At 38.2% G+C, this 19,564-nt stretch overlaps 1 protein-coding gene across 1 annotated transcript; it reads right to left on the bottom strand.

Moving 5' to 3' along the window:
• Window positions 1-113: 113 nt before the first annotated feature.
• On the bottom strand, window positions 114-11,811 carry LOC146552279 (programmed cell death protein 10). Its single transcript, XM_085258166.1, has 8 exons — window positions 11,654-11,811; window positions 9,960-10,175; window positions 6,004-6,057; window positions 4,418-4,535; window positions 3,294-3,420; window positions 2,332-2,410; window positions 2,151-2,233; window positions 114-977 (listed from the first exon to the last, which is right to left on the bottom strand). Exons 2-8 carry the CDS (start codon window positions 10,047-10,049, stop codon window positions 896-898), a joined length of 633 nt encoding a protein of 210 aa, XP_085114292.1. The 5' UTR covers window positions 10,050-10,175; window positions 11,654-11,811; the 3' UTR covers window positions 114-895.
• Window positions 11,812-19,564: the final 7,753 nt, after the last annotated feature.

Below are 19,564 nucleotides of genomic sequence, written 5' to 3'. Positions count from 1 at the left end.
TGACCACACATCTATTTTTCAGGCCAGGCCACTGCAAAGCAAATCCTCTCCCACTCACACAGAAAAGTTGACCCCACACACACTGGACACGGACACAGATAAAAAAAGCATCATCATTTGGAAACTATTTATTGAACATTTGCAACCAGTTAAATACAGAACTCTTTTCTCTCTACATCCCTCAACAGCAGGGACTGGCTCCACTTCATTACACTCTTGAGAGGAGGGAATGTTACAGGACTTGGTAAGGCGCACACTGTGCTGGAAGTCTTTTGGCTTTCTTTCTTCTGATAATAAAGAGAAACGAAATCTGCCTCTCAAATGTCCAACTCTGCTTCCTCTCCTCGCAACTGTTTGACCTGCAGCCAGGTGCTTCTGTCAATCCATACAGCCCGTGGCAAAAATGACACAAATAGGAGGCGAGAAGAGAAAACTGGTATAGACTACTGAGAACAATCCCTACTGGATGTAGTCTCAGATGTGTAGCCATGACTGAAAAGCTAAAAGTAAAATGATCAACATGAATATATTAGAAAAATGGCAATTAGTCTTTAATGAACACCTCGCCTCACCACCTCCCAAACAAGTTTTGGGTTATAAATTAAAACTGTCCAAATAAAATCAATTAACCAAGACTTTGGGCCCCTGTTCAGTTCCACTTCAAGACTGGAAAATCGTCATTGAAAAAAAAACAAATGGCACTTTTCAGTCTCTTGAACTGGAATCTAGAATCTCGACTCCAATGACATCGACCCCAACCCTAAAAAATCAACTCTAATTTACATATATGGGTGAGGTGCTCTTCAAGCCTCTGCCATTTTAGCAGTTGTTCCCCAAGGGACAATGAGAAGGGGGCTCTGTGGTCTCTTGGGTGGGGTCGGGGTGAGGTGTGGGGCTAGGCCACGGTTTTGAAGGTCTGCAGTATGAGGTTGGTTTGGTGGATGAGCCGGTTTGCGCTGATGAAGACATTTATTGCCCTGGGAACAAAGAAAAATGATAGCTTGTGAAAACTCACTGGAGAACATCATACACAGTACAACAGAGTGAACAACAACTTTAGAACAAGAGTGGAAAAGCTGCCTTCCCTTATCTAATTGGTTAAGGATATTCAAATCTAAACAATAGGAGTAGAAGTCCTGCAAGCATGGATGCTCCTGTGACCCTCTCTAACAACTTTATCCACAGTTGACACAAAACAGGATGACACTTTGTTTGCACACGGACAAAAGTCATACCTTGGAACACTTTGCATTAGTTATTATCAATCTGATGATAACCAACTATGAGCTAGTTCCTCCTACAAAACCACGAACACCAGTTTTCTCAAATAAGGACTGCAGTAACGTTAACATTTTGCCGCTTCAATTGCAATCTCCCACATCCCAAAATATGGAATCTTTTCACCCAATTTCTATAGTGGCTATATCTGAAATAAAATCCTCAACTTACCCACAACAACTTACCCACAACCACTTACCCACAACCATAAAACCCCAAGTTTTTGACTCTGTTGGGGTTTCTGTGGTCACACTCATAAATTGCTCTTTGATGCAAGACTGTCCCCCCAAGTGCTTTAAACAGGGGGTTATCCAAACAGCAATACACACAAGTTATAGACCTCTTTAAAACTTCCTTTCATTGCTAAAATATTTGAAAAATTTGCTGAGACAAGGTGTTAGAGAAGCCCGATATTCCAGATAACTTTGGTTTCAGGATGTTACAGTCCACAGAAACAGCTCCTTAAAGTCTCAAATTCTGATAGCTGTAGATACGGGTGACTGTTGATGTCTTGTTTTGCTGGATCTTAGCTCAGCCACTGATACAGTTGATCATCAAATCTTCTACGTTGACAAATCTTAAATTATGCTTTATTATTCAACAATTTCTGGACCCGTTTCCTCTGTTTTTAGAAACCACTGCTTTCTTGAACTTTTACTGTGAAATATCTTTATGCACACTATATGCAACAACGACCAGGCAGTTTTAGAAAATACATTTGCACATGTTTAACAGAGACACACATTATATGACAGGCACACAGAGCTTACCAACTCTTTTTTTATGTTTTAATGCAATTCAAGATTCAATAGAATCTGTCTTTAAAACAGGGTACTGATTAGCTGAGGCATAACACGTGGTGCCATACTTACTTTCCATCTTTGAAGTATGTTTTGAGGGTGTCACTGAAACTTTTGGAGTATTTCACAAACTCCTTTTTCTGGTGTTCCAGGGCCTTGCCGAGCAGAAAATAAAGCAAAAACATCCATTTGAAATGAGGGGAAAATGTGAAATAATTCAAGTAGTAGTAATTGTAGCGTATTCATTACTCACTCTGCGATTCTGGTACTGATATTTTTTAATGACATTGTTGACTGTGTCCAGGAGCTCTTTTATGGCGCTGGCAATGTCTCTGTGAAGTAAAATGAAACTTTTTTTTTTTTCAAACACAAATTCAACCAAGAAGCTAAAGGATAAAATCGGAATCAAGCACTACCTCAACCCCTTCCCCCGATATATCTCGAACATCTATTAGAGATGTCTGCTAGAGCTTGTTGGATGGATCTAAATATCGACAGTATCGATACCAACGCAGGTATTGGTATCAGATAGATACTAGCAATACTGAATTTATGCAAACTCAGTATATAGCCTACTGAATTGTGTTAAATCAATAATATTTTTTAGGAAACTGGAATCATGCACTATGAAAAATGTTTGAACATTTTGCTCAATATTTCTCCAAAGGTCTTCAATGATTGTTGTAGAATTTTCAAAACAAAATCGTCCAATTTAGCAGTATTTTCCAGTTGTTTTACTACACAATTTCAAACAAAAGGGCCACAGGAAAAGTGTAAGGTGTCCATTTGGAAGATGTGATGGAAAATTTAAAACAGCTAATGGGCCTTAAGAAGAATGCAAGCATAAAAGAGCATATTTACCAGTTTTTATCCATCTTTGAACAATCTCCCTATAACATTTATTAGAGCATAGAAAAAAAATCCAGCACTGCATTGTTATAAATTAACAGTTATAACAAAAAAAATAGATCTCAACTCAGCAAATTTCAATGTATGATTCTTGAAATAGTTATTAAATATATAGATAAAGAGTCACGCATCTTATAAGGAAGAGAAAGTGAAAATTTCAACCACAAACACCTGCATCATAGTAGTATGCAAATACTATGGTGCCCATTTCTAATTGTGTGGAGAGACAGAATGCATATGTGCAATATCCGCTTTCATTTGTAATCTGGTGGAAACCCTGGAGCGTGTGTGTGCATTCGCACTCACTTGATAGTTTGTAGGAAGCGTACTCTGTCATTGATCTCATCTGGGATTTTGCTGAGGATGTGTTTAAGAGCTCTGGCCTTCTCATTTAGGTCCTGGAACTCCTGCTCAGGTCGGTCAATCATGAACTCTGCAGGGGAGATGAACAAAACAAAACAAAAAAACGAAACACACACACACACAAAAAAAAAAAGATGTTTAGCACACCCACAAAGACTAGATGATTTACAACATCTAACAGAGCATCTTAACATAGCATCTAAAGTGAGGCTGTATCGAAAAACAACACAAGCCTGTACTTGCACTGACATTAGCACAATTAGATGCATGAAAATACCATTAAGCAGCACAGCATCTTAGAAACATCTCATAAAAATCTGTGTGCACCAGAGAGAAAAACTAATTCATGGCTCTCTGCAGATTTTGAATTACATAAAGGTGTCTTATTATCAACTGCAAAATCAAGCTGTTTTGTGTGTGTGTGTAAATGTGTGTGTAGATGAATTATGTTTTTCATAAGCTGCCAAATCAAAACACTTTAGAATTGGACATGGAAGTAAGGAAGGAAGGAAAGAAAAGAAAAGAAAAGAAAAGAAAACAAAGGGAAATCAAATCCTGACCAAGTATTGTGTCCTTGGCAAATCAAATATCTGGAATCCAGTTTTATTTGGTGTATTTTATTTGACTGTATGTAAACAACAAACAGCAAGCAGCTGCCCTAAATACAGAAGTATCAATTCTAGTTTTAACTTTCTAACTAGAAACTCAGCTGACTATGTTTCAACCCTCAGGTGTTTCCTGCAGAGTACACGCATTTTCCCATAAACTTCCAAAAGCGTGGGAGCAAACAATGTTTGCTTTAATAAAGAACAGAACAGATGTTCAGTGTTAAACCAATTAACTATTAGACGTGTCCTGGTGCATGCGTAACAATCAAGTTTCTCTGAATCATTAGACACACTGTCAGTACTGCAAATACAGTTTGCTTTGGCAAGATTAGAGGACACATGAATGTATCTTTGCGAGTCAACATATAATGTGACAACACAAGCCTTCCTGAGAATATAACACATTTACAAGGTGAAGTCAAGAACATTTCAGTGTGAAAATGCTGTCTCTCTACCCACCTTCCACATCATCAGCTGCCATGCGCAGTAGGGATTCAGTGAAGTTGATTTGGATGTTTTTTTTCTCCAAGATCTTCATTATGATGTCCTGAGTCAGGCCGGGGTTCTCCCTCTCCGCCTGACAGAAGAGGAGAGTCATACATGTGAGGTGAGCAAGACAAACAAGGCGCTCGGTTTGTCTTCTCCAATAAAAGCACCAGGGGGGCTTAGCCGAAGGCGCATAGGACAGAGTCAGAAATGTATTGAAAGTCAGGTGTCCCCTGTGACGCGCTCAGATGAATGTACAAAAGCTCTCCACCTGAATAATTCAACAAGGTAGGAAGCAGCGAGGGCAGCAGAGAGCCTAATCAGAGAGACAAGTGAACAAAAGCCCCACAAATGCCAAAGTAAAACAGCTGTAAAGGGATCAAATGTCCCTTTGGTTTGTATAATGATAAAGCCGCTTCAACTCTATTAATATTTCATTTGCGCGCGCACACACACACACACACACTTAACACAACTGGCATCTGGAGTGGTATAGAAGCAATCTATGCCTGTGCCACTGTGCTTCTATTATCCCAGTGCAATCAGAAGGTTGCTCTGTTATTAACAAAAACCTCTTCTGATCACTGCAGGCTGGTGTCCAAATCACAGCACGAGTGTGAATATCAGTGCCTCTCATGTTCTATTAATACCTGCTGAGTTAATTCATTTAAACACTAAGTATGAAAACTGAGGTGCTCAAGTTTAAGGAACATAAAAAAAACCTAATGCATAACTGATAATAAAGGTAAGAGTGCTAAGAGTTTTTTCCCCACATCTCTGGCCAGCTCCATTTCTAACAAACAAAAGGAAAAATACAGACAAATGAAAGCAGTAACATAATTCATTTTACAACGAGGAAAAAGAACCTATCCTGCGACATGAAAAGGTAGTAGAAATAAAATCTGGGAAAAAAACTGGACTTTGTATTTCACCAAAAATAAACAAATAAATCAGATAAGCACACAGCTGATTTTGACTACTTCCCAGTTAAAAACAATAGAAATTGCCCTTAGCCAATGAGCATATCCTGGATAATACACATATCTAACAATTGGAATAAAAATTTACAAAACTGACTTAACTTTTTATTCCGTATTACCCAAAGTGAGTGACTGAACCCACACTCTCATCAAAAAAAATAAAATCTAAAGACCATTTTACCACAGACTTCTATAGGTGTGGATCCTTTTGCAACCACATGGATTGCCCCCTGGTGGTCATTAAAAAGAATGCAGGTTGAATATACTTCAGAAGTTAAACAGAAGCTACATCCAACTCTTACGCAGCTTCTATCTTTGTAACCTATCTTTGTTTGCATCAGACACACATTTTGCAATGACCCAGTTATCATGCCAGTCAAGGAGAATACATGCCTCTTGTTATTCTGCCAAAGCAACAAACTCATTATTGGTGAGGGCACCAGACAAAAAGCAGATGCACCTGCAATGTGTCACGCGAGCTGGAATGCAGCCTAGGTATAACAACCAAAGATGACGCAAAATTTGAAGGTGTGAGCAATACTTCATGTCTCGGGCCTTCTGCCTGATACACAGTCTTACCTTTATGAAGGCTGCTCTGAGAGTCTGAGCTGCTGATAGGTTGATCCTCTCCAGCTAAAAAAGGGGGGAAAGCAAACATGTTGATGCCAAATCTGGACATGCTGCGTCCATCACAGGTTATGTATACACATTTTTTTCATCCTAAATTAAAGCATTCTGATTAAAGATGTCAGGTCAGGTTTATACAGTCTTGCGTTAAACGTAACAGTAGTTACGTGTGAAATAAGTTTGGTTTTGGTATGTCTTTGATCAGCTCCCTGTAGGTGGGTATCTATCATGTCATCAAAGGAGAGCACATAATCACTTAATCATTTACAAAGAACAATTTTTATTTTGATACATTTATGAAAACACTTAGATGCCCCTTTGATGTGGACTGAAGTTTTGAGCCTCTGTATATGGACCATATTTAATATGTTTGGGCTTTTAAGCTGAGTGTAATCAGAATGCTGGGCTCTATGTAAAAACACAGCCACGCTGTAGTGCTGGATGATATGAAAAATAATCTGATCACATTGATCTTTTCCATATCAGTCGATATTAGTATCAATTAAACCACCGTTTCATTCTAGCTTTAAGGTTCCTTTTTACTCCTGATGTATGAAGATATAGTTTATTTTGCTTTAAATGTTATTTATTTTCTGTCTGAAGTTACACATGATATACTGTAAAACTTTAAACAACTGTATTTAAATACACGACACGGGTATATAATAAAGTCAATTCTAACCAGGCAAAAGCTTCAAGTCAAAGAAGTTAAAGAACGCAAACAAAGTGGAAAAACTAAATTCCAAATAAATAAAGTAGGTATCAAAACAATAAAAATAATTTTTTTTAAAGTAGTATAACATATTTTGTATAGATTCAAACTGTTTTACATTATTGGGAAACAAACCCACAAGTAAATAAATTCGAAATTAAGAACACTCTTCGTGGAAAACTTAAGAAACCTTCAAATGTAAACAAAGGAGAACAAACTAAACGCGTCATATTCACTCAATTATGCTTTGCTTTTGCTCTGACACAATAAATAAATAAATAAATAAATACAAATGAAGAAAAAAAAAAAGAAGGTACAAGAAGTCCAGAAATGTCTCTTTGAAGTGAGCAGTGAGGCTCATGTGCATATATGACCTAACCATAAAACCTCTGTGTTAATGAAGTATAAGAGCTGTTCAGCTGTTTCTGTGGACACTGTGTGTAGATGAGAAATTGCCATCTGAGAGAAATATTTACGTCCTGGGACCTAGTAACAAGAGTTAGTGACTTTAATCAGCCGCTTAAATCCAACATTTTCTACTGTGCTTACCAACATTAAAGTGTTTGACAATTAGGGCTGCCACAAACGATTATTTTGATAGTCAACTAGTCACCGATTATTTTTATGATTAGTCGACTACTCAGATCATGCATCCATTGGATGTAATACGTACAGCTTATTGCACCAGCATGCATCTGCTCTTATATAACTATCATTAGCTTACAGCTTTAAGTGTTTAAGGTATGCGCCAACTAAAAATAAAGACAAGATAATAGTTTATTAAACTTTTAACATCTGCTCTTTGCTCCCTAAAATATAACAGGACATTGGAGTAAATTCTCTACTATCTCACACTTCTGTTTAATCAGTTTTTTGTTTGACGTTTGTTCAGCTCTGTGAAAGCTATAACTTTAATCTCAGCCAAACTGTTTTACTCAGGAACAAATAAAACACTGAAAAAAGCCAAACAACAATTTTTTTAAGTTATCTAAGTGACTTATATATCATGTTTAACCCGAGTAAGGAAAGACCGTGGGCGTTCGGAAAACATTGTTTTACATACATACTTAAATCCATCCATCCATTCACTTCCGCTTATCCCTTTCAGGGTCGCGGGGGGCGCTGGAGCCTATCCCAGCTGTCATAGGGCGAGAGGCGGGGTACACCCTGGACAGGTCGCCAGTCTGTCGCAAGGCTAACACACAGGGACAAACGACCATTCGCACTCACATTCATTTGCACATTCACACCTACATACTTAAATCTCACTACTTATTCCTGCATCTTTCAGGATCTTACAAAGCTTCAAACGACGCGTCGACTATTCAATTAGTCGTCGACAATTTTGATAGTCGACGTAATCGTGACTAGTCTACTAATCGTGGCAGCCCTGTTGACAGTAAAGTGGGCAGCTACATTCAAGATATCACTGTGTTGGTTTGTTTTTTCTTTAGAATGCATGACATGAATGGTAAAGACTTGCATTACACGTGTATGTATAATGCAAATAAATGGTGTAAGGACGGCACTGCTTCAGATGGTAAAACCTATTTATGGAATTACGTGTCTATGCTTTCAACAGTTTGCAGTGTATGCTGCTCTGCTTCTTTGTCTGACTTTAAATAACCCAAATATCTCCACACTACCTCTGCCAAGTATGACTAAAAATAAAAACAACACAGACTGGTTTCTGATACTTGAGGTTATCACAGAAGTGCATTTTAGCAGCCTAAAACAAATGACAAGGTGTGTGTATGTATGTATGTATGTATGTATGTATGTTTTGCATATTTCTCATGTTTTTATGTTTCAAACCATCAAACAACTCTTTATATTAGACGAAGATAACCCAAGATTCTATTTATTAGACAATCCAAACCCATCTGGTCCTATGTGAAAAAGTAATTGCTCCCTAAACCTAATAGGTTTGGCCAAAACTTCTTTATTTATTTATATTTTTCCCTTTTTCTTCTTCTTTTAAGTAAGCCATTTTCAAGCATGAACAGCCTGTCTAAGGTCATGCCAAAGCATCTCAATAGGATTAAAGTCTTGACAATGCCACCCCAAAACCTTCATTTTATTTTTTGTTTGGTTTTTATGAGCTTGAGCTTCAGTGCATGAATTGATGGCTGGACATTCTCCTTCAAGATTTTCTGGTAGGGAGCAGAATTTGTGGTTCCCTCAATTACGGAAAGTTATTCAGGTCCTGAAGCAGCTCAGACATGTTTGACTGTTGGTATGATGTTCTTTTATGAAATGCTGATGCAACGGGACTCAAACCTTCCAAAACTCTGGTAGACATGAGACAAACCTTTGTGTTCTTTTGGTCAACAGTGGTTTATACCTAGAAATTCTCCCATATGCCATTTTTTCTTATTGTTAAATCATGAAAAATGGCCTTAACTGAAGCAAATCAGGGCTGCAGTCCTTTTAATGTTGTTCTGGGTTTATTTGACCTCCTGGATACGTTGATGTGCTTTTGGGGTATTTTTGATAGGTTGCCCACTCCTGGGAAGGTTCACCACTGCTCCATGTTTTCTCCATTTGTGAATAATGGTTCTCACTTTGATTTGCTGGAGTCCTAAAGCAAACAAAGTGAATAATCCTTTCCAGACTGACATTTTCATCTCTTGACTTTCTTAAGCTCTTGGTATGATGTGTTTCTTTACGAGATCGTTTAGCCTACCTCGCTTTGTCTGACAGGTTCTATTTAAGAGATTCTTGATTCGCCAAGTAATCAGGTCTGGGTGTGGCTAGTGACATTCGACTCAGCTTTTCAAAAAATGTGGTTAATCAAAGTTGAATTTCTCCCTTATTAAATGAAATAATCATTTTAAAACTGCATTCTGTATTTACTTCTGTTATCGTTTTCCAATATCTACATTTGTTTATTGATCCAAAACATATAACTGTATGTAATATGCAAAAAACAAACAAACAAACAAACAAACAAACAAACAAAAAAAACAGGAAGTGGGCAAATACTTGTTCACAGCACTGTGTATGCATCTTTGTTTCTGCTATGCCGATTCATTATTATAATCACCTGCTATATGGATATATTTTCAAATGTGTTACTGGGTCTCTGGTTTCTCATACAGGCATGCTAATGCTGATAGCTTCCCTGCACATCTCCTGATGAGGGGATGTCCAGGGAAGCTATCAGCGCCTTTGTCCCCAGCATGTGATATTTTACCTCATTGAAAACTGGATACATCACGGCGTACAGCGTCATGGATACCATGGAGTTTGTCTCCGCTTCATTCTTCATCTCCTCCATTGTCATCCTCCAGGGAGGAGCAGCTCTGGTTGTAACAGTGAGGAAGAATCTGCAGCTCACATACACTCACACATACACTCAACCAGTCACACACACACGCTCAAAACCACGCAAACTCCAGAGTATAGTAGCCTGAAGAAGAAAAATGTGAGACAGTAAAACAGAGTAAACGAAGAAACTGGATTTATAAAAGTACACAACTAAAACTCCTGAACACCCTAACAAACATATGAAATAATAAATATAACTTATAAAATCACTATGACACATTCCTTATAACCTCTATTTGTATTTGGTATTTATGCACTGTAATGTCTAATTCATTAATGTCAGATATTTATTCTGCAATGCCGACTCAATACTGTTTAACTAGCATTTTCTATCGTGTTCAGACAAAAAGAAAACCAAATTGACCATATTACTATTAGTTAGTAGTTAATACTATTGACCAGTATTGAAGTCATTTCAAAAGCTTTCTATTAGTTCATAAAGCTCTCAATGGCTTGCCTCCCTCCCTATCTCTGACTCAATGTTAACCCAATCAAACCTCTCAGGCCATCAAGTGCAGATCTTTTGAATATTTCCCAAATCAGATCCAAGTTTGCCGAGTGGTCTTTCTGCTACTGTGCTCCTGTTCTTTGGAACAAGCTGCTCGCTGACTCAAAACCTTGGGTTTTCCCATAAAGTTTTATTTTGCCATTTTGACTGCCTTAAGAGACTGTCAAACCTACGCAGGTTTTTAATGTTTCCATCATTTGTTTTAAGCACGTTTACGTACAAGGAAATTTTCTATATAAATAAAGCTGCCATTGCCATTCAAACACTGCTCTTTTGTGAGTCTGGAGAAGGGGAGTGGCACAGTTACCTGGCTGATGACAGCAAACCTTCAATGACCAAACAGCAACGTAAATATATGACAGTTGACGGAATTAAGAAGAGCTTATTAGAAGCAAGACACCATTCATAATTCTGTTGATTCATATCAAAATATGTAAAAGTCCAAAAGGAATGACAGGAATAACATTAACAACAACAAAAAAGTTTGGAGATGTAGATCAGACATTAGCCTCCTAAATACCATCTGGGGTATTCAGCTAGGCTAGCCAAATATCTCTCGATGTCATTACGTTTACATTAAAACAAATGTTTAGATTTTTTTTTTCAAAGTCACAAACTAGATTAACATTACTATTTTTCAACCAAACGCGATGGTAGCTGGCAAACCCAACCACTTAAGCAGCTTACTGGATGTATACAAGCCCAGGTATTTGAGACTCGGCTAACTGGACGTAGCTAACCGAGTAGATATAAAGTAGACGTTACATTGAGCTGGCTATTTTTCTTGAGACTGTTAAAATCAAGAGTCAGAACAACAAATGGGTGGGTATAGTATTATATTTGTCGCGATCTACCCGTAAAGATATCAACCTGAGGCCTATGGCCGAGCATATCGATGGTAGCGAACTGCTAGCAGTGAAGAGCCGAGCTTCCGTGCTAGCTCTGGTAATTTCTGGATTTATATTTTTTGAGATCCTAAAACACGCCAACCGGCTGGTTTAGGACAAATGTGTACATTACAGTATGTGTCAAAAATGTGAGCAGGTATCTACCTTTTGTCTGACTTCGTAAATGGGATGGTTACGCCGTCGATAGCCTTTTTAGCTGCTGTGTTTTCTCTACAACTTAAGGCGGAAGTTTTTTAGGACTGGCCCGAGCGACATCTTCCGGCCCGTTGCTACGTAAACACACACCGTCCAATCAAAGAGCGGATAAATTAAGCGACTCTGACGTCATTTAAATAGTTACATTGTACACGTAGTAGAGTTTTGAGTTACTTTGCGGAAGTCTTGTCTTCTCATGATAAAAATATCACACGGGCGTTTCTCTCCTTCGGACTCAGTAAGTTCTCAGGGGAATCCAGACTTGAGAGTCCAGGACTGAGACAGCAGTGTGGCAGCATCACAGCTCAGCTCAGCTCCATTGTGTCCTTCAGTTCCTTGTTGGGCTTAATTTCATTTTGACTAATATTTACAATGCAATGCAGATGCACTGTGAGCAGGTTGGACAGGGTAAGAAATGAAACAGCTGAGGTTGAGCCTCTGAAGCCAAGTCAGAGTGGTAAGGCTATGGTTTGGACATGTGCAGAGGGGAGGGGACAGTGGATATATTGCAGAATGGATGTTGAATATGGAGCTGCCATGGAGCAGGTAAAGAGGAGGACCATTGGTGTGAGAGAGAAAGGGTCCTAGGGAGACAGTGAGATGGAGACAGACATTCAGCTGTGGTGAAATATGGTGCTTCCCAAGAATTTAAACCCAATTTGATTTGGTAAATGTTGCTTTCAAAGTGAAAAAAAAGAGCACCCAAACTATTTACTTAAATTAACTCATTCACTGCCAGCCATTGGCAGTGAATGAGTTAAACCCATTGACTCATTCACTGCAATTGACGGCTATAGACGTCAATGGCAGTGAATGAGTTAAAGTTGTAACACCACTGTAGTGCATCAGCTCATTATGTAGAATGACTGACGGAATCATATACACTGTGTTGTTGGACCATAATAATTGAATCAATGACAGGTGTTACTTAGATATTGTTGATAGCTCATTTATAATATTCCATTGAATCTGCAAAATGATAAGTAACTACAGCTTTAGCAAAGCAGACCTCAGGCCATTACACTACCAGTACCATGTCTGACTGTTGGTGGGATGTTTTTTGGTTTGTTTGTTTTGTTTTTTTTATTAAATGCTATGCTGTCCTATTTTTCACCAGATGTAACGGGACTCAAACCTTCCACAAAGTTCAACGTTGATCTCATCAGTCCACAGAATAATTTTTCAAAAGTATGGAGGATCGTCAAGATGGGTTGTGTTGTAAATGTGGGACAAGTCTTTGTGTTCTTTTGGTCAGCAGTGCATTTTACCTTGAAACTCTCACCCATACATGTCATGTTCCTCCCAGTCCCCTTCTTCTATGTTATATCATGAACTCTGACTTTAACTGAGGCAAATGAGGCCTGCCGTTCTTTAGATGTTGTCCTGGGTTCTTTTGTGACCTCCTGGATGAGTTACTTTGATAGGCTGGCCACTCCTGGGAAGATTTACCACTGTTCCAATTTGAGTATAACGGCTCTCATCATGGTTAGCTGGAGTACCAAGGCCTTAGAAATGGCTTTTAAACCATTTTCAGACATGTAAATGACTTTGTTTCTCAGCTGTTTCTTTAGATCATGCTTTTGGCTAGTTGGCACTATTCCAAGACTAAGCTGGTGTTTCCATCGTTCGCTACTACCTCTCAGTTAACAATTTGTTTGTACACAGGAAACGAGTTTGTGTGACCTTTCGTTTCACTCTGCATGTACATAAACCTGCCAGGAGGGGGCCCCAGGAGATCTGTTTTTATGATTATTATATTTTTATGATTAAGGGCTATGTAAATATTTCTATCAGGAGACAGGGCCACTTAAAGTTTACCTTCTTGTGCATTAAAGTCCAGACACCGTTTATTTACTCGGTGTGAATAAAGTGCAGATTATGTGGGTAGCTTTATTTTTCTTAACATTTAATAACGCTACCGTGTTCTCGCACACCATGGCTTTGCCCATTATTAGTCAAATAAAAAAAAAAACAATAAGTAAAAAGACATAGATGTTATAGATTATTTTAATGTAAAGTGGCATATTGTGATTGTTCATGTGTATATTTACGTTTAGTTATCAGTGTTGGTTTTCCTCCCAGAGCTAGTGGCTTGTCATCCAAGGCTTGTCATCCAAGGCTCTCCAGCAGTCAGCCAGCTGTTAGATGATTAGAGCTGCTCTCAGTCAATAAACCAGTATTCTTCACTGGTCAGCTGCTGCTTTTGTGGACTGTGTGCTGCTACTCTAAGATGATCGCTTGAATTGTAAAGACACTCACAGCTTACCAAAGTCTCTTAGGTCAGTTTGAATTGTACCTATTTTGACTGGATGTAATGAGCCCTATGTGTATTTGTGTGTTTATGTTCAATTGCTACTTGTAATTATTGCTCGCTTCTTGCTGACGTTACTCTTGAAGAGGACATTCTCAATCTCAGTGACATTTACAGCTGGATAAATTAAAGGTAATATTATAAAACAGTTACATTACCAACTTGTACATGTGTGGATTGAACAGTACTGAACTGATTTTACTACAGAAATAATGCCATATATATATATATATATATATATATATATATATATATATATATATATATATATTTAGTTATTTATTTAGTTATTTATTTGTGGAACTTCCACAGAAGTGTAGCAATTGTTGCATATAAAAAGCCAGCGAACTGGAAAGCTTGGTGAGCTGCAACTGGTGACTTGTTTGCATTTTCAATGCAAAACTTTAAGGCTTTTCAGCCATTATACTCGCATGCTTACAGATTCATTTTACTAATCTGATTACACACACTTCCTGAATAAACCTTCAAGGGACCTCCAGAGAAAATTAAATAATGTTATTTCCCCAATCAGCATACAACTGCATAAACATTTAGAACACTTACAGTTAATCAATACCTTAAAATAAAGCTTCAGTGCAAATCTAGCCTTATGGAAATCACTTATCATAATTGCTTTTTGGTGTAACACACAGACTCAGCTGAGGGCAGAAAAATGACACACTCTTATTAAAAATTTAAAATATAATTTATTAGAAAAAAATAGTCAACAGAAACAGTCCCAGCTATAATATAATACATAGCATCCCATTTACAGAAGGAACAAAACACACAGTCCAAGAACATCTGCTATAAACACATTGATGTTAATCTAAACCATTGTAAATCTGAGCTATGTAACATAACTGTACAGAGAAAAACAAAATGTGACAGCAGTGTTTGTAGTGTGTGGCATAAGTATATAAAAGTAGAAGTACAACTAGATACACCCGCCTTTAGTTAACTCCGCCCAACCACAGCCATTGGCTCATTGCAAAAGTGGAACACATACACACTCCAAAATCACTGCCAGTTTTAATGTACACACAATACCGGTTTACCCTGTTACACTGGTGCAGGCTACACTAAACTTTTCCACCTGTTTAGACAGCATGCCTTGCATTTTTGAAAGTGATGTCAGGCCTCCCTTTGGCTATGGTTTGTCCTGCGTCAGACATTGTCTGCTGTGCACCTTCACAAAAAATCTTTATCTGCCATTTACAGAAACATTTATTGTCATGTATGTTATCTGCAGAAAATAAAAATAAATATCAATAAGTATAAGGTTCTGAGAATAAATCTGAGTCTATTTTGGCCAGCAGCAGGAATTCTGTCCTTAATTACCTTTTTTTCAGGAAAAAAATCTTACTGATTATTTATTTGACTAAAAATAATCTGATGATGCTTAGAACTTGAACTTCTATTTTATCATGTAAAATGTTCATTGATGTGGTCAGAAACATCTGGAGTTTGTTGGAAAAAAAAGAAGAACACTGGCATCCTTCCAGCACCTCCCTGGCAACAAGACCAACCCCCAGCTTTACAAGCCAGTGACAAATCTTCACTGGCTTCACTGTGGAAAGCAAGAACCAATCGGTGTGGAGCTGAGCCAGACATTCAACCATAGTCCTATTCCCTCACTGCTCACCTCTCTGTGTCAGTGCTGGTTGGACAGTCAGCAGCAAACCTTTCAGGCCTTTAAAACCATGAGTTTAACTGTAGGCCGTATTTAAAGTGTTTTGGGGCTTTAAGCCACTGTCGGACAGCTCTGTGTGTCCAGGAGCTGGAACTGCTGCTGTTTGTTTCTAATAAGTCAGCTCTGAAATTTAAAGCTTGATACATTTACACATTAATATTGTCTCATAACCTAACAAAAAGGAGATGTGTAAATCACTTTAGATAAAGTTTAAACTGACTTTATTGATTGAATAGTTCTTCTTGTTGTGCGTTCAAGCATTGTGCCAACCATTCTCACATTCCAGTGACAACGCTTGGCACAGCCTCCACTGCTGTAACTTTACAACTTGGCCTCATTTGTGATGCTAGTAAGTTATGGATTAACAAGCTGCTTAACTATAAAAAGTATTTGCCAAGCACAGAATCTATACTGCACTTCAAACATGCCATAAAAAAGAACATTTGTGAAAATCTGGCACGTTCAGCCGATATTAAGCCAAAATTCTGAACATAACCTCCTCCCAATCAGAGGCCTATACTATGAAGCAGACACTGATCCTCCACTCTTTCACCATTCCTGTGTATAGAAAAGCTATTTACAGAAAACCAATTAGTCAGCATAGGTTTAGACCTGTAAAAGCCCTTCAGGCGCTCTCAACATTTGTATGGTCTTCCAGGAATTATTCAGTTATTTTTCAGAGATCAGTATGAGTATAAGAGAGCTCTCTTAAATAGTTTTCTATTAAAGGTGTTGTATCAATATGTTAGTGCTTTGCATGCTTTGGTCAGTAAGACTGGACAACACCTATTCTTTTTGCTGCCTCCCAAGTGATGTCTATCAGTTTGAGAGCAAGTAAAGAATAAAAATAAAAGCAGATTTGAAATGCAGGCTTAGTCTACATGGAAATCTATTTGTGCTCAAAGAATCAATCAAGGAATAAAATTTCATCTAAGAAACTTTATATCAGGGAAGGAGAACTACTTGAAAGGCTATTAAGAACTTTAGCCCTGTCATACTCTCTGCACATAGAAGCCTGCGGTATCTTCCAGGAATTGTGAAGCTATTTTTCTGAGAACTGGAAAGGCAAGATTTTGTACCTGTTAACCTCTAATCTAGAGATGAGAATGATAGGTGATACCCAGACAAATGAACTAGTTTCATAGAACAGAAAATCCAGGTTTAACTCTCAAGTTACCAAGATAAGATGAAATCCTGCTTCATAGTACAGGCCTCTCGATATGATGGAGATTAGAAATCAACACAACTGAAATCACCAGCTATACTAACTAATGAGTTGTTGGGAAAGTAATTGAACCATTCCTGGAAGAGCCAAGGAACGTTTAAAGTAGGAGGATCTCAAGATTTTAATAGCATCTTTGTCTTTGTCTTCACTAATTAGCATCAGTACAGGCCATAACAACTCTATGAAAACCCCTGAGGCAGATTTGTTTTTCTCCTCAAGCCTTCACTGCCAAGTTACCACTCCTTCCTTTCTTTCTTTCTTTCTTTCTTTCTTTCTTTCTTTCTTTCTTTCTTTCTTTCTTTCTTTCTTTCTTTCTTTCTCACACTCATCATATGTGCAAAAAATTGGCATATAGCAACAATCAATGAAAATCAGTTAGAGACCAACTGTCAGTCATGGTCTGTTGTGTGTCTTCACAAACACTTTTCAGTTTTTATCCTGTTAATTTGTAGCTTCGTAGGAGCTAAATTCTTTAGCCGCTGTTTACACAATGACAATTCACAGGTCAGGAGAATGGACATATTTATTTATCTATACATACATATTTATCTAAGCTTATGCTATAAAAAACTCACACCATTTGCTTCACCTAAGCTGCCACAAGCTCAAAAACCTCTGCTGAGGTTAATCTCAAGCTACTAGCTGAAGAGTACAACTTGAAAAAGCTCAACTTAAACCAGAAATGGAAGAGGTTTGCCTTCAAACTAACTAGTGTGTTTTAGGGCAGAATCTTTACTTTGAAGGCAAACAGTCTCCATTGCTAGTTTTTAATTGCACTTTTATGAGTTTCACCACAGCTCAGAGAATAGCTCGCCAGTGTTTGTAGACAGGTCTTCCACATCCATTCAAGTTACGCCAAACCAATGGCAAAGAGTTTGATTGGGGAATGCACCATTTTTTCCCTGTTGATAGGTGGTTCCCAGGGGGTAACTGAGTGGTCTGTAGATCTGTGTGAACGGCACTTTAGCAATCATTTTCCCAGCGATTGGAATCAACCTGCAACAACCAGTTGTAACTGGTCAGGGAATATGCATTTTTGCCCATTAGGCCAGAAGTTGCCAGATGGTCACTGACCATATTGTCATCATGATTGTCACAGATCTGCAAAAGCCCAACAGGAAATTAGGATTCAGACTATAAGTACACATCATGCAGTTTGTCCCATCGCGCATGGGGCGATCGTGGCTCAAGAGTTGGGCGTTCGCCTTGTAATCAGAAGGTTGCCGGTTCGAGCCCCGGCTTGGACAGTCTCGGTCGTTGTGTCCTTGGGCAAGACACTTCACCCGTTGCCTACTGGTGGTGGTCAGAGGGCCCAGTGGCTGCAGTGTCCGGCAGCCTCGCCTCTGTCAGTGCGCCCCAGGGCGGCTGTGACTACCCATTCACCAGTGGGTGGATGACTGTGTATAGTGTAAAGCGCTTTGGGGTCCTTAGGACCAAATAAAGCACTATACAAATACAGGCCATTTACCAAAGTCATGTACTTATTTTATGGAAAACAAGTTGCTTTGTTTAACGATTACAATTTGAATCGTCTTTAATGAGACTACACATGCATAGAAATACAAGAACTTGACTGATGCAGAGCAGTAGCATCATTGGCTTTTCTTGCAAAACTGCAAAGACAACAAGGACTTTTTATCAAGTTTTATCAAGTACACATCCAGAAATGGAGCAGCCAAGACCAGCTTTGTGATTTCCACAAAAATCACAAAAAGAACAGTAAGCTATTCTCTGAACAGAAGTCTATCAAAGACTGTTTGATGGATTCAAAGAAGCATTTGACAATGTACTCCTCTCCAGGCAAACTTTAACAAGATGGATCAAACACTGCAGGAAATCTGGAGTTTTATCTGAAAAACAAAGCAGACAAATATAACTTTTTGTCCTTGAGAGCTGCGATATCCGCAACACTGCCCAGTTGCTCATCTGTTTACATGGTAGATTACAATGATGCTGGCAGCAATGCACTTAGTGAAAGGGACTGTGACATCGAGTGACTTGTTCACAAGGACAACTGCATGCTTGGATAGGTTTTCCAACTTTCTTTTGAAACGGATGCAAGTTAAAAAGACTGAAATGAACACAGAAGCGACATTGGTATTTTTCCATTGCATTACACACCAGGTGTTGTGTAAGTCAGTGCTAAAAATTAACTTTGTTGTTGATGATGTAACTAAAATGGTTAGCTTAATCAGGGCAAGAGCACTGAATCACAAACTGATTCACTACTGGTAGAGTTCTTCATTTCAGTATTACTGCTAGATTTTTAATTCTCTCTCAAAGAGAATTTTCCACATGAGGACCTCTCTTTTCTTTTTATCTTCATATGTGAAACAGCATTTGCCTGGATAAAGTTTAAGAAATCCAGATCCTCTCTCAGTAAAGATAACCTGTCCATTGTCCTTTGTATTTCCACCACAGACATTAAACCTGACTTAAATGCATGAAATATTAAATAGTGATTAAAAAAAAAGTTGGTGTTTTTACTATGCCCATGTAACTTTTAGATTGCCTAATTGTTTTTTTTTTCTTCTTTTTTTTACTTTTAAACCTGTCTTGTCTTGCAGCTTTTGCAATCAGAATTATGATCTGAATGCAATGTTGTGCCAACATATTTTGCTTTTCCAAGAT

Source organism: Mchenga conophoros, linkage group LG19, assembly GCF_057382185.1.
Source record: "Mchenga conophoros isolate Kocher_MC1m ecotype Shallow Benthic linkage group LG19, M_conophoros_male_GT1.1, whole genome shotgun sequence".
Lineage (NCBI taxonomy): Eukaryota > Metazoa > Chordata > Actinopteri > Cichliformes > Cichlidae > Mchenga > Mchenga conophoros.
The sequence above is the reverse complement of the archived record's forward strand: the minus strand, read 5'-3'. Positions and strand labels throughout refer to the sequence as shown.

Bases quoted from the DNA above. Each gene is read 5' to 3' on its own strand.
- LOC146552279 (XM_085258166.1), bottom strand. From the start codon at position 10,049: ATGACAATGGAGGAGATGAAGAATGAAGCGGAGACAAACTCCATGGTA. The intron at 6,058-9,959 runs GTAAAATATCAC...CCCCTTTTTTAG, and splicing joins TGTATCCAGTTTTCAATGAG to CTGGAGAGGATCAACCTATC. The intron at 2,234-2,331 runs GTGAGTAATGAA...CTGCTCGGCAAG, and splicing joins ATCAGTACCAGAATCGCAGA to GCCCTGGAACACCAGAAAAA.